The sequence below is a fragment of the Lissotriton helveticus genome, chromosome 4_1 (assembly GCF_964261635.1).
Source record: "Lissotriton helveticus chromosome 4_1, aLisHel1.1, whole genome shotgun sequence".
NCBI lineage: Eukaryota > Metazoa > Chordata > Amphibia > Caudata > Salamandridae > Lissotriton > Lissotriton helveticus.
Window position 1 is genome coordinate 1,476,692,022 of NC_136063.1, and position 15,582 is coordinate 1,476,707,603.

At 45.5% G+C, this 15,582-nt stretch overlaps 1 protein-coding gene across 1 annotated transcript in view; it reads right to left on the reverse strand.

Moving 5' to 3' along the window:
* The window catches only part of CAGE1 (cancer antigen 1), a 1,568,844-nt gene that overhangs the window by 99,984 nt on the left and 1,453,278 nt on the right, over window positions 1–15,582 (reverse strand). The window contains exon 15 of the mRNA XM_078688067.1: window positions 6,338–6,377. Coding sequence (XP_078544193.1) covers window positions 6,338–6,377 — 40 coding nt within the window. The remainder of the gene's footprint in view (window positions 1–6,337; window positions 6,378–15,582) is intronic.

Genomic DNA, 15,582 nt, shown 5'->3' on the forward strand with positions numbered 1-15,582 from the left:
CACCGCTCCTCCCCGCGCCATGTCCGCCGGTCCTCCTCGCGCTCCTGGACGCCGCTCCTCCCCGCGCTTCTCACATCGGGCACGCACGTCGCGGCTGGCGCTTCTTCCAAGGGACTACTTTTTTTCTGTAAATTTTTCAAATAAGGTATATTTATTACGTTTATATAGCCTACGTCCATATGCACACCCTGACGATTACAACGATGTATCGGGTGTGTGGATTGGCACTGTGGTTCCCGAGTTTACCCGCCTCAAATGTTCAAAGTTCTTCCTTTATAATAGTAGTATAGATTATGAAAGAGACAATAATACATAATAAATCACCACATAACCAAACACTGAAATTGCAGGGAGACGTGCAGTCAACATAAATAGCCGACCTTTAAAATTAATATATAAAATAAAATTCATAAATAGAAAAGCACACTTTGAACCAGCTTTGCAACTGAAGATAAACAAACTATTTTAGGTGGTTGTGAACAACATGCACAGGTTTTGTGCAGTCACTCAAAGTGAAGAGAGCCAGTGGACAAAGAAAGATTAAACATTGCCCATACTGTATGCTGTGTTGGGTAGAAGCAGAATGTGAGTGACAATTTCACATACCAGTGGATGTAGCCAGCTGACCAAATGCTCCTCTATGTGTGTATATTACGTATAAGGATTTTCTGTGACAAAAATATTCCGGTGACACAACTAAAGTAGTATCAAAGGCCATTGCTCATAATGGTATAGCTGTGGGCTACAGTCTGTCCCAGGGGAAGCCACCAACACAAAGCTATTGATTTACCACTAACTAAAGTGGCAAATGAGACGCACCCCACAGGAGGACACCGTTGTGAGGCTGCCAATGATCAGGATAGCAGTGAGGGAACATCTGTCCAAAGTCACATGCCAAATTGCCTATGCTTTCTCACAGAATGGGGCTAGTGTGTTTAACCATGGCCTGATCAACAAGCTGAGGGGAGGCAAAATGAGCCCCCAATGAGAAACTGCTGCAAAAGATTGTGTGAAGTAAAAGGTCAGCAAAAGAAGAGACAGCTAACGAAGCTGCCATTGTATGAACTGCTCAAGATTGAGATGCTGTGATCATCTGAGTCCTTTCTTCTGACAATTAAATCAAGTTGTTTGCTTCTTTACTGGCAGTATTATTTTCTTTGGCCAAAATTAAAAGTAATGTAATCAATGCTTAACAGTACCTCGATGACTATTTACATCTTTTCAACTTTTTTTAAGAATTATGTCAGCCACATGGGAGAAAACAGAAATTAGCAGTATTTCAGGGGATGCAACGGAGGTCTGATTTGCTGTGTGAGTTAAACTATTCAAAGTAGTGGGAGCCCAAAGGCGAAATAGGCAACTATTTGGTACAAAAACCTTGCAGGACATTCAATGCGTTAAGAAGAGATAGAAGAACTTACTCTTTGACAGCGTCTTATGTGACCCTTATGATGCATGTGCCTGGAAACAAATTTCTCTGGGGGCCATACAAATCTATGGACTATGGTTTACATGGTGATATGTTATCCCTGAAAGAAGACCTTATTTTTGGTGGGTGGAGGTGGTAATTTTTAGTTAAGACAACTTTGCTATATATTGTCCTACCTTTTATTTTTTCAGTTGTCCCAGCAACCACAAGTATTATATGTGAGCTTATACTGTCCCAACATTGGTATTCCATACCTGTGCTAGACAGAATAAATGCCTGATGGACTAGGGGCTCCAGATCTTATTTTTGCCGTATAAATCCAAAAGGTGGTAGCTTGTTTATAAATTCTAACGAATATCCAGATTGAAGGAATGTGTGTAACTAACAATGATATATTGGTTGGCGCTGATCTCAAAATATGCTTTGGATAGCACTGACAAAGACATTTGCATCCTTGGTACCAACATCTTGCTCGAGCTCTAGGGGCTATTGTTGGGATGTGTTACTGTCTTACTTTTCCCTATATTATCATGTTGTCATAAACTGTTGACACAAAGAAGATGAGACGAAGAACAACTTCTACCAATCAAATAATGCAGCATGGCACATTTGCATCAATGGACAATGCTCTCCTTAATCTCCCACCTTCATTCTTGTCATAAGGTGTGTAGCAAATACAAGGCTGACGTAGGCTTCATGTGAATGCCAGATATTGGTTTACAGTTGTCCCTCTCGCTAATCCTGTAGCAGTTTCATCTGGATACAAGCTAATTAATTATAGCTGTATTATTTGATCATATATTATTGATTGCGATATTCAATTTCTTCAAAGCAGGCCAGATTCTGTTTGTGAAATGATCCATCTTCTTTGATACAGGTATAGTGCTCAGTCATATTTTTTAGAATAGGTTCCAAATGTTGCAGCTATTACACACGTAACTCATGTTGTATCTGTGAGAGCCTTTATTTTAGATGTACTCACCTACAGTCCAAATATTATCAGCTGGGATGACATCTGGTGTTAGTGTCTGATCGGAGGACAACCATCACATGTACAACACTCTTTCCCTCTGTATGTTGTTTCATAATTTACTAATTATATAGAAGAGGCAGTTTTCTGATCAGCAGCAACAACATTTTAAGCCTGCCTATTTTGGGTTTTAGATCTTACTGATTAAATATTTTCCTTTTTAAACCAGGCGCCGATGTAACAGAAGATAAATGTTAGGTTTTCAGGATAGCCCTAAAAAAGTCACTGTTTATTCTGAAAATATGGTATGGCCATGGCCCTCCTGGAAATTTTTTGGGAACTCATGAGTTAAACGTAGAGCAAATTTTTAAATATATTTGTGCAACTGCCATTATGATTAAGTTAGGATGTGCCGTCTGTATGTTTAAATGTTCATAACGATTTGGGGCCAGATGTAGGTGGCTAAATAACGGTCGGTAACGCCAAAATTCGGTAAATTTCAGCGTTACAGACCGGTATTTAGCCATTCCTAATGTAGGCAAGGAATTGGTAAATAAGGAATCGGTAAATACCGATTCCTATACCGATTCCTTAGTATCGATTCCTTATTGCTCTTGCATTTAAGGAATCGGTAATACCGATTCCTTAAATGCAATGTAGGAAGCACATTAAAAAGTGCTTTTGAGCCTTAAGAAATCGGTAATTACCACCAACTTCAAGTTGGTGGTAATTACCGATTTCCCTTAAAAAAAACACTTTTTTGCTTTTTTTAAAGTGCTATGTATGTGCGCCACATGTGCACACATTCACATTTCAGGGGTGCAACAGTGTGTCCTTTGGAAACCCTGGCACCCTTGAAATACCTCCCGGTATTACCGATTCGGTAATACCGAATCGCTAATACTGAATGTCTTCACATTCATTCCTATGGGCCTCCAAGCCCATAGAAATGAATGGATAGGTATTCCTTATTACCGAATCTCAATTACCGAATCGGTAATAAGGAATATTCAGGATTCAGTATTTTTTACCGAATCTTTAGCTACATAGGATATACCGATTTCTTAATAGCGAATTAAGTAATCGGTATTTCTCATTTACCTACATCTGGTCCTGGGTTCTCTATGTCTAAGTCTTCTACTAAATAAAGGCAAAACAATTTACATTAGACATCCAGACATAATACTACTATTGTAAAGTGGTTAATAACACAAAATGACTTACCAGGGAGGATAGAAAATCAGAATTGAGAAGTTTAGCATGGGAAGATCTGGGGAGAGCAGGAGCCCTAAGAGATACCAAAAAATGTTGGGAAATTATCAACCGCCCATTATTCACCGAAGAACTCAGGCAGATGGATTCACTGATCCTGGGAGATGCTTGGGTAGCCCCCTTTACTAGCATTTTTAACCCACAGTACTAGAGGGTGGAGGAGTTTACAAGGGATCTGTGCGTAGATCTACCTGCAGCCACCCAACTCAGTTTATCCATTACAGTGTCTGAGGTTGAGGAGAAGTTAGTTCAGGGGACTTACCTGAAAGCTCCAGGCCCGGATGGGGTGCCCCTTGACCTTTTTAAAAGCAATCTTAATTTGTAGGCACCCTTGCTGACAAACACATTTAAGGAAATAATCATTGGTCCCAAGCCACCATCTTGGAAGGAGGCACTAGTGGTCCCTGTTTTTAAAAAGGGCAATAGAAGTGACCCGGCTTGTTATAGACCAATATTGCTTATTGATGCCACAGCTAAGGTGCTAGGCAGAGTCCTCCCTGCCCGATTGGAGACCTGGGCAACCACCAAAGGAGTTATATCTAATATGCAATATGGGAGCTAGGCACGACTGAGCAATGCCTTAATTTGTCCCTAACTATCAACAAATACGTGAAGGCCATGAAGAGTTTGATCCACCTGGCCGTCATGGATTTGTCTAGTGCCTTTGACACCGTCATTGGGAAATACTGTGAGATATGCTGGAAAGTCTGAGCGTGGAAGAAGCACTGGTAGCCCTCATCCGCCGGTTACATTTTAATACCTCAGTTGTTATAAGATACGGCACTCAAGGGTAAAAAACTGATCCGGTAGCCTCAACAGAGAGTGTTATCCACAAGGGTGTATTTTAGGCCCTCTTCTGTTTTTAATATACACAAATGGTTTGGAGTCCGCTTTACTAAGTAAGAAACTTGATTTCCCTAAAATTGGTAACAAACCTGTTCCCTTATTATCTTACGCTGATAACACTGTGCTAATGGCTAGGACAGCTAATAGCCTTCAGAATTTCCTTGATACTTTTATTGATTTTATATCCTCACTTGACCCAAAAGTACATTTTATTAAATCATATATCATGGTATGCGGATCGAAGAACACAAAAACGAAGGACTTTGTTGCTCGAAACAAGATTATAGAAAAGGTAGATCATTTTATCTACCTGGGAATTTATTTAACAATAAGCTGAGTTGGGACCCTCTTGTTGCAGCAAGAGCCCACCAAACAACTAGGGCCGTGGATGGGCTATTTCGTTTTGCATGTAAACTTGGCCATAAGCCTGTGAGGGAACTAATTACCCTTTATAAAGCCAAATGCTTCTCTATTGCAACATATGGGGCAGGGCTGTGGGAACATCCTAAAAGCTGTCAGTTGCAAATTTCGGAAAATACATTTACCAAAAGGCTTTTGATGACGCTGAATGGTGCCCCCACCCACCTATGTCACAAGGAACTGGGACTAGAGTTTATAGAGGATCGCATATTTTGGGCCCCCCTTCCTATTTTTATGGACTAATGTTCTCACAAGAAATAAATATAGACTGTTAAAATCTGGAAAATCCCTAAAAATACCTACTTCTTGAGGGACAAATATCATGAAATAGGATTGGGGCGCTTTTATGATAACCCTGAAAGCATCCCATCAAATGTTAAAGCTATTATTAAAGAGACGTTTTATTCTAGGAGCAACATGTGTTGTCCTGAACAAGCTGAGATGGGCCAACTCCAGATGTCCCCTGCCCCACTGCAATATTATCTAACATTTACTGCTAATCTGCAGACTAGATTTTATTTAACTAGATTCTGTCTATGCACTGTGCACTTTTTGTTGGCCTTTCCATGTCAGCGAGGGTGGGCTGATGAACTCATACATTGTCCGTGTGACAACATTACAAGCCAAAGCGCTATGTCAAATGTAAATGTCAAATGTCATGGAACTTATAGAGCGCACTGTCACCAGACGGTCACCTTGCGGTGTCGCCTATTCGGCTTCCTGACGCTGATACTAATACCGCTGTGGAACCCCTCCTGGCTTTCCCTGTGAAGTGTCCACTCCTGGGCACCCCGAGGGTGAAGCCAGGCATCCTTAGCGCTGTTGGGGCCGGTGTGGAGGCTAAGCAAGCTATTGCCCAGAGTTGCAGCGTGGGGCCCGTGATTAGAATAGGCACCGAGGCGAGAATTAACAGGTCCGAGGAAATTGAGCCCGAGACCCCGCCGAGGTGGGAATCGAACCCTGGTCCCTGGCCAGAACTCTGCATCAGGGTCTGCCGCTCTAACCATTGAGCCACACTCCTCCACACTATGCACTTTACTCTATTCTGCACTTTATATAAAACGGCGAGGAGGAAATTCTTAGTCCCACTGTTAAAGAAAATTCGCCCCTATACATATATTGATGGTTTTAAATTATTGCATACATTGGGTACCCCTGATATTTGCATTGCGGTAGCCAGCTATATAAAAGTGTAGATGGCTATTAGAAAAAGCTAAGAGCTCCTGTGCTGGTTCATGTTATCACTGTATGTAAAGAATTGTATACCTTTGGAATTTTATGAATTGATTTTAACTTACTGATTATAATTGTTGTATATTATATGATATGATGTGACCATTTTATTGTAAACTTTAATGGTTCTTTGAACCGAACAATAAAGTTATTTCAGAGAGACTTACCAAGGACATGGATGTTAACTCTTTCTCCATAATTTTTTGTCTGTGAGAAATGGAAGACACAAATAGTAATTAGTACCATATCTAATGTAAATGAACACTTTCAAAACCATTTTTAACATACACTTTGTGTAGCACGAGTGTATCAACCCATTTTGAAGGTGGGAGTTCTGTTGTGGTCTAATGACAAATTTTAATGTGCTGAGAGTTTGCATCAGGTGTTCTGTTAGTAAATTCAATTCAATTTCAAAACTTTATTCAGAAGCTTTTAGCAACCATAAAAGTAAATCACAGTACCACAACATTTACATAATTCAGGGTGCATCCGGTGCAAAATCGCAAATCTGTAATCAAAGCATAGTACTGCGGGTGCGTAAAGCAGTTTTTAAGAAAGTACCAACACTAAGAATAATGTCATCATTATTTAACACACCAGATATGTAACAGTGTTTGCTCTGAAACAAAATAATAAGGAATGATCCCAACGGCTACGGGCAAGCCAAATATAATTAGTAGCACTAATCAGATCCCATAAATGAAGATATCTAATCTCAGTGGGTGTTTCTGAGGAATCTTTGAACCTTTGGGATTCCTTGTAACTGGAACATGCATCAGTCAAGCTTCTTATTCTGACTGACACATATAGAGGAGTCTGTGAAAATAGATTCCATCCCTGGTTGACAATAAACACTTTTTACATATGATAAACAGAGGATTCGTAGCCCCTTATCCAAAGAAAGACAATCCAGTCTAATATCTGTTGTTAAAACAGCCATAGGGTTTTTCCAGATCAACAAAGAAAACAGGGCGGTCGCGCCCGAATCAGACCTTCAAGATATGGCAGCCCAAGTTCCTCATGATAAAAAAAGTGGGAGGATGATAAAGGCAAAGATTACAGCCTCCTGAGGAATCTATTTTCTTCTTGCTGGATCGCCTTACTATGTGAAATCTCCCATACCGTAGCACCATACATAGCAATAGGAAGACACTGGGATTTGTAAATCTGTGAAAGGGAAGTCAAGGATCCATCACCTGATGGTTGAGGTAAATTACATAAGGACTTGTTATTCCGGGAGAACTTTAGCATTCTATGTGAGATATTAGGGGACCAGGATCCTTGGGAGGCAATCAAAATACCCAAATAAGGAAAGGTGCTAATGCTGGTCAGAGAACTGGCACCAATCGATAATGTTGATAGAGTTCTACACTTTGGGCCCCAAGACAAGTGAGGCTTGGTGAAATTTGTCTTAAGATCCAGGGAATCCATAAAATTAACAAAACTGTGTACCAACTGACGCAGTGCCCTGGGAGTGTGTGCCATGAGCACTGCGTCATCTGCATACAAAAGAGCTGGAAGGGGTTTCCCCTTTATAATGGGTACGTCTTGTGTAGCACATAAAAGTGAGGGGTGGAGATAATTTACATATAAAATAAATAGAAGGGGTGTCAATACACAGCCTTGCCTAACTCCATGGTGAATTCCTATATCACCTGACACCTCCCTAAGTTGGTTAATACCAGATGCGGCTGGCACAGGTAAGAGTGGTGAGGCGGGAAGTTGACGGACGATGGGATAGGTAAAATTAAATAAAAAAATAACTAAAACCACTTAGCTTGCACTCGCCGCATCACCGACTATGCGATGCGGCGGGCACAAGGTAAGTGATTTTATTTATTTAATTTCACCTATCCTGTCATCTGTCGACTTCTCCCCGCCCTGCACCAGCCGACCCTGATTAATATGGACCCTGGCACTCATTCCCTCATGCAAATGGGCAAGAAAGTGAACCTGTGCAATATCAAGGCCCTGAGAAAGAAGGATGTGCCATAATTTGGCCCTGTTTACACATTCAAATGTCGACGTCAGATCCATAAATGCAAGGTAAAGTGGAGATTGTTTAGCCACCGTATATTTACCTAGCACTAAATTAAGGTTAAGGTATTGTTCAGTGGTGCCCTGTTTGTGTCTGAATCCATGCTGACATCCATATAGTACCGACTCAGCATCCACCCACTTCATTATCCTATTGTAACTTACTCAACGCAATATTTTTGCAGTGGTATATATAAGAGAGATTGGCCTGCAACATGATGGTGAGGAATGATCTTCCTTTAAATATGGGAACTATAATTGAGGAGTTCCATGTACTAGGCACAGAAAGATGTACAAGACCATTAAAAACATTTGTAAGAAGGAGGCCCAGAACGGGATATCAAATCAATGAGAACTCCATCTGGACCAGGTGCCTTGCCTTGCAAGCTCAACTTCAAGCAGGTTCGTATGGAAACACAACACTAAGCATGGGTCAAATAAGAAATAGCTACAGCTGCTGGGCGAGTACAGATTTACCCAAAATGCTATTCCCACTTACTACCAATATATGGCAAGAAATGGTTGAGAATAAGGTATAACTTGATTTAAGTTCTGAGCCAGGAGACCAAAATGTCTTACTATTACCCTGCTGTTATGCCTGTAGGAGTATTTCCCAGGGAAGTGATATAACTTCCTGTCTGCGTGTATTGATTTCTTGTTAATATCGCTTGCGTAACAAGTGGACCAAACTAGGGTCCCTAGGTTCAGCTATTAACACTTTGCGAAGGTTCCTATTTGCTGCTCCACACTCCGGGCCTAATTACAAGTCTGGCGGCCCGAGGACCGACAGACTTGCAGGGGCGTGGCGACGGCGGTCAAGTCACCGCCAGTCCAACTGCTATATCACAACTTTGGTGGTCGGACTGTGATTGCACAGCTGCAGCCGCTAGGGAACCACCTGCTGTGGCGGTCTGGGTCCCCATAATATGCTGGTGGTGCCACTGCTGTGTCATGGAGGTCTTTACTCCATGAAAAGGCTGGCAGCCCTGAAATAAAGAGGACCATACAGGGCCCCCTGTTGCCCATTTGCATGGGGATGCATGCAGTAGGACACAACATATGCCCCCCTGTGTGCATGCACCCCAGTTCCTGCACAGCATGGACTTTAGAGTCCAAGCCGTGCAGGAACTTTGTTTTGGCGTTCCCATTGCGGTGCCCATTTTCAGAGACACCGCCGTGAGACCACCAAAAAAATCCTCCTAGACACAAGGAAATCCTTAATGTGGTGGGCAGTGGGCACACAGGTTTGGCGGTGCGGGAGTGGGCCACCGGCATGGCAGTACCCTCCCACACCAGCAAATTCATAACCTGGCCCTCAGTGTTAAACCACCTTGGGGCATTACCCGCAGGCTTAGCTGGCCTACGTAAACACTCCCTGATCTAAAGGCACAAATCTATGAAAGCACCCACCAGACAACCGAGTAAAAACTAGTTCTTGATTGGTTTCAATTAAAGTGTTAAATAAACTGGTTGTTATTTTGCAATCTCCATATCTCGCCCAAGTTATCGGTTGTGGGTTGAAGGTCACGAGCTCCAACATCGCTTCTGAAAATTCCACTGAAAAGAAATGACAGCATGATTTTAATTGGTTTCTGATCACTGAAGGTCGAGGGGATGACCGTGCGCTGTTGTAATAAGTCTTCCAGGTTATCGGTAATAAATACCTAGTGAATTACTGAGTGACTTCCTCGACCTCTAAACGTCGTGACCTTGGTACAACTTGGTTCTACAGCAGGTAGCGCTTTTAACATGCCGACTGAAGCGCGAAATGTAAGTAATTCCTTGCTGCGGGAATCTGTATTGCTACATACAGTCAGCCGCAGTCCGTAGTGGGAGTACCTACCTAGCGGTGACCTGGGGAGGGGAAGGGGCAGGGTGGGGGTGGGGGTAGTAACTATGGATTACAGAGGTTTACAGGTAAGTAAACATATAAATAAATAAAACGAATTTCGTTGGGCACACTGCATCGCATTTGGGCATGTATTGCACGCAACAAAATTCGTTTTATTTATGTATATGTTTACTTACCTGTAAACCTCCGTAATCCATAGTTTACTACACCCCACCCTTAGGGTGACCAGGCGACCCGAATTTGCACAGACAGTACTCGTTTTTTGGCAGCTGTCCCCGCAGATTTCATGAAATTAAGCTCATGTCCGGTTTTTAGAGAGGGTCGGGTGAAAGCGGTGGGAGGTATCTTTTTATGTTTTGCAAAGCATGGATATTTAGCAACTTTTATTAGAACGCACTTTGATTAACAGGCATGCTACTGGCTTTAAAAATGGCATTTTATGTATGTTCTTACTGCCTCTTCAGTAATTCTCTGCTAAGGAACACTGTCATTATGTGCGCTGGGGTGAAGGAAAATTGTAGTCCTATTTTTAGGAAATGTCCCGGTTTTTGGCTTTAAAATTCTGGTCACCCTACCCACCCTGCCCCTTCCCCTCCCCACATCACCACCCGGCAGGTACTCCCACTGCCGACCGCGGCTGCATACAGTAGTACAAGGCGTTACTGCCAGGATCTCAGGAATATCCGGAATATACACATTACAATCACTGGCAAAACAGAGGTATGAGGGGTGTGTAAAGTACTGGTGTGGCCTAGTACTGAATCAAAGAGAGACCACACGTTGGTTGCATTAGTGGTCAGTACTCTGCCTGCCACGCCCAGGGTCCTGGGCTTTTTATTAACTCCTTAACGTGCCCTCCGTGCTAACGTCTGGCAGGACCAATTGTCCCACGCTGGTGGGGGGGGGGGGGGGCATCAGGGCTACCCCGGTTTCTGGCTACAGTGGTTGTGCTCACACCACAACACTACATTCCTCCTTTACCCTAAAATGAAAAAACATCGAATAAACATTACACGATCTTAAACTTTGAAACGTTGTCTCTGGAAAACTGCAATGATGCAAAAAGGAACAGTCTTACTTTTGCGTAGACATTGGTGCATTCGACACTCCTTCACGGTCTGCATCTGGCCACAAAGTCTCGGTACTTCTGGGACGGCTTCGGGCAAGGGCGCAGATTGTATCTGCTTTGGCTGCGCTCACCAGAGGGGGTTGGAACTGGTTCTTCAGAGTCATTTGCCTCTGGGGTACCTGGGTGGCTTTGGGCCACCTGTGACTCGAGTCCGCTTAGAGCCGGTGTGGCAGAGTCTGTTCTTGGGTGTTCCTCCTCACTAGGGACGTCCACTTCCGCTGCTCCTCTTGTGTCTTGTGTCGGCCTTGGATAGGGCTCTGCGGGGTCGGGGAACTCATCACTATCTCCCCTCGTGACTTTCTTGAAAAATGACACGTTTCTTGTGACTCTCTCTCTACTTCTTTCCGCCGTGATCATGGTGCCATTGACGTTGGTAACAGTCCATGGGTCTAGCTCGAATGGGAGGCGGAATTTCCCGTCCCAGTCGCCTACTTGGATGGGGCTGTCGGCAGCTCTTCTTCTCCGGGATGCTTCTCTGTTAGACTTTGTTCGCTGTTCTGTGGATCGGTTGCAAGGGGTCGGAGACGATGCCCACATTGGGTGGTGTGGGATAGTGTCCACAACTGCTCTATTGAAACATAAACGGCTTGGAGGAACCCCTGTGGTGCAGTGGGGTGTCAGTCTGTATTCCCGTAGGAACTGGTAAAGGGCCAGTTCTAGGCTTTGGCCGTCGGTCATTGCAATTTGAATAGTCTTGTTCAGAGTTCTCATTAGCCTCTCGACCTCCCCGTTGGCTTGAGGCCACCTAGGGGTAATTTTACGGTGTTTGATGCGGTGTGACTGTAGGTATTCTGCTAGTTCGCAGCTGTTGAAGGGGGGCCCATTATCTGTGCGTAGTTCCTCCATGAGGCCATGAGTGGCGATTATCTTCTCCAGCTTGGGAATCACCTCGGAGGCTGCGGTGGAGGGCAGGATCTCGATTTCAGGGTATCTTGAGAAATCATCTACCACTACAAACATGTACTTTCCACCGGGAAGGCTGCTAAAATCTGCGCTGGCGCGCACCCATGGAGATGTCGGTCCTTCCTCTGTGATCACAGGCGCTGGGGGGTTGGGCAGGCTGGTCGCTAGGCATACGGGGCATCGTTGGAAACTTCTTCTACAACTTTGTCAAGTCCTGGGAACCAGAGTTTGCTCCGAAGTCGGTTCTTCGATTTTACAATGCCCTGGTGTGCGCCATGGGCCAGGAGGGCTGCTTGCTGTGTGAGACTGTGCGGCAGCACCAGGCGAGGGCCTCTGAGGAGGCATCCTTCCGGAGAGATAGACAGTTCGCCTCGGACTTGGTGTAGTGCTCTCAGTGTCGCTTGGGCATCTAGGGTGCGGAAGGACGCGGGACTCTGGAGTGGCTTCCAATTTCCCGACTTGATGGCCTGGATAGCGATCTGCAAACAGTCGTCGTCCTTGGTGGCTTGCGTCACGTCTTCTAGGGAGATCGGCAGGGGTCTGGATCTTTCCACAATCATCCTGACGTATTCCTCAGTGGCTGAAAGAAACTGATGTCTTTTCGGAGGAACTCGCACTTCTCCCTGTGGAGGGTTAGACCTCGCTCTTGTAGCCTGGCAAAGACGGCTTGGAGACGCCGGATGTGTTCATCCAGGGTTGGGGCATGGACTAAAATGTCATTGCTTACATTTAGCACGCCGTCCAGCCCTTGCAGGACATTCTGAATGATGTTCTGAAACACCTCTGCTGCGCTTGATATCCCGAAGTTGAGCCGGGTATACCTCCACAGGCCTGCGTGTGTGGAGAATGTCGTGATCTGGCGTGAGTCAGGGTGTAGTGGGATCTGGTGGTACCCTGACCCCAGGTCCATCTTCGAGAACCATTTGGAGCCTGAGAGCTCTCCGATGATGTCGTCTATGGTTGGTGTCAGATGGCGCTCTCTCTTGATGGCGAGGTTGGGGATTCGCATATCCACGCAGATCCGCACAGCGTCGGGTTGCTTCGGCTTCTTGGCTACCACGATGGGCGACACCCATGGGGTGGGTCCGCTTACCCTTTCGATGATTCCAGCTCTCTCGAGTACCCGTAGTTCTGCCTCCACTTTGGGTCGTAGGTGGAACGCGATATGTCGGTGCCTGAGGGCTACCGGGGCGACCGATCGGTCTATGTGGAGATGGATGGCGGGTCCTTTCAAACAGCCAATCCCTTCAAATAGTGAGGTGTGTTCCAGCACGAGATGGTCGAGGCTGTGGGCTTGGACTGTGAGTGCAAAGTGTATCAGTCCTAGGTCTTGGGCTGTTCTGCACCCAAGTAGGAATCCGGAACCTTCTTGCGACACATAGATTTTGGTGTGCAGGTGAGCGGAGTCGTGCGACAATGCTGTCCGGAAGACCCCACACAGACGTAGTGGGCGACTGGTGCCGTAGGCATATACCTGTACTCTCGTGGGATGGAGTACTGGTGGGGCGTCTAAAGTCCGGTATACGCTGGCCGCCATTAGGTTAATCGTCGCTCTGGTGTCAATCAGGGCCGCCACAGCCTGATCTTGCACGTTGACTGTACACATGGGTTCTGCGGATGGCGTGGCTGCCAGGGTGTTGAGCATTCGCACCACGTAGACGGAGGCTGCGTCGGCGTCGTCATCGTCCATGTCGCTATTGGTAGAGGTGCTTGGTAGTGGCTCTAGTTGTCTCACTCTCCGGGGTGGGCCACTCTGCTTTTTTCTCTGTGTCGATAGGCACACGCTTGCAAAATGGTTGGCTTTTCCGCAGGCGCTGCAGATCTTTCCTTGGGCCGGACATGCTCCGTTGTGGGGCGTTGCTCCTCCGCACCATGCACAGGGGCGGTCGCGGGAGGAACGGGTCGGGCCTGGCCTCCCTCGCCGGGGTTGTCTCGTGCGTGTCTCGGTGGCACTGGTATTGATGGCGCACACTGGTTCCACTTTGACTGCAACGGTGGGTTTTGGCTCCATGTGCGCAGCTCTGGCCTTCGACAGTTCTTTGGATCGCCCTAGCGCCAGGATGTCGCGCATGGGCATGTTGTCCGTCTCTAAGACTCTTTCGCGTAGTTTTGAGGAAGCGCAGCCTTGAATGAACTGGGCGCAGATCTCATCGTCGACATCCGGGAGGGTGCACGTGCTGGCCAGTTTCTTTAGTCTTGCATAGAAAACGTCCACCGATTCTTCAGGGAGCTGGCGGGCTTGGCGGAGTAGGAATCTCTCATAATCCGCGCTGGCGAATGGTTCGAAATATTCCGTTATGGCGTCGCGTAGCGTGGTGTAGTTCCGGGGCGGGCCTCCTTCAACCACGTCTTTGGAAATGTCGTGGATCGCTTCACCACCCAGATGCAGAAGCATCGCACGCCGTCGTTCCACCGCGATGTCCGCCGCCACAAAGTAGTTCTCCAGGCGTTCCACCCATTTTCTCCACCGAGCTGCCTGCGACGGCGGCGTGCCCGTGACTGCGAAGGGCTCCAGCGGGGGCACAGCGGCCATGGCCATCGGGTGATGTGGAGGGGGACGTCAGCCGGTTTCTGCTGGGCCACCAGGGGGGGGCCAGGAGCACAGGAGCACGATGGGGTGGCTTCCGGGGTCCAGGAATGTCCCAAAACAGCGTTGGCAGAAAAATTAGTGGTGGATGCACAGCTTTTTGATCCTAAGTTAATCTTTTTACGGTTCTCCGTGGGTGGCGTTACTGCCTCCTAAAACGCCCTTTGTTACACCTCAAAATGTGATGCCAGTGGGTCACTGGGACCATCCCCTAGGGAACTCGATTGTCTCCTCCTAATAACAGAGGATTCCACACTTGCTTTGTATTACTATTTATTACTCAATGTTCATATTGTTGAAAAAGTTCATCATGACGTGTTGTATATCATATAATCATCATTAATTCATCATTCAGAATATCATCATTGTGCATGACATCATCATTTATGGCATCATAATAACGTATAACATCCAATGCATTTCGGGCTGTTATTCAAGCCCTTCATCAGGGAATCATGCTGTGAAAACGAGAATAAACAATAAATAAAGTACGAAGTACAAAGTAAAAAAAATTATGCTGATAAGGCATTGTCACATTGTGCATTCAATCTTGTGCTGTTAATACATTCCACTCGAATTGGACCATGTCGGTAAATGTCATCACTGTAATTTATAGTAATGCTATGATGGACTTACATGCCTGTCTCTATCCTTAACGAGTTGTTTGTCATTTGTTGTTAGTCGGTTTGACTCTGAAAAAAAGGGTGCAAAGACAAGTTGCAGCGCGTGGTATTAAATGAGATGTAGGGCCCCCTGTTTCCCTATGCGAGCATATAAACTGCTGTAAACTGACCTGTTTGTTATCTGGAAGTGAATCCGCCATGAACGCGGCTTCCTCAGTAAACGCGCGTTTCAGTTCGAGTGTGTTTAACCGTCACGGTGATCAAACCAGGTAGCGGTCATG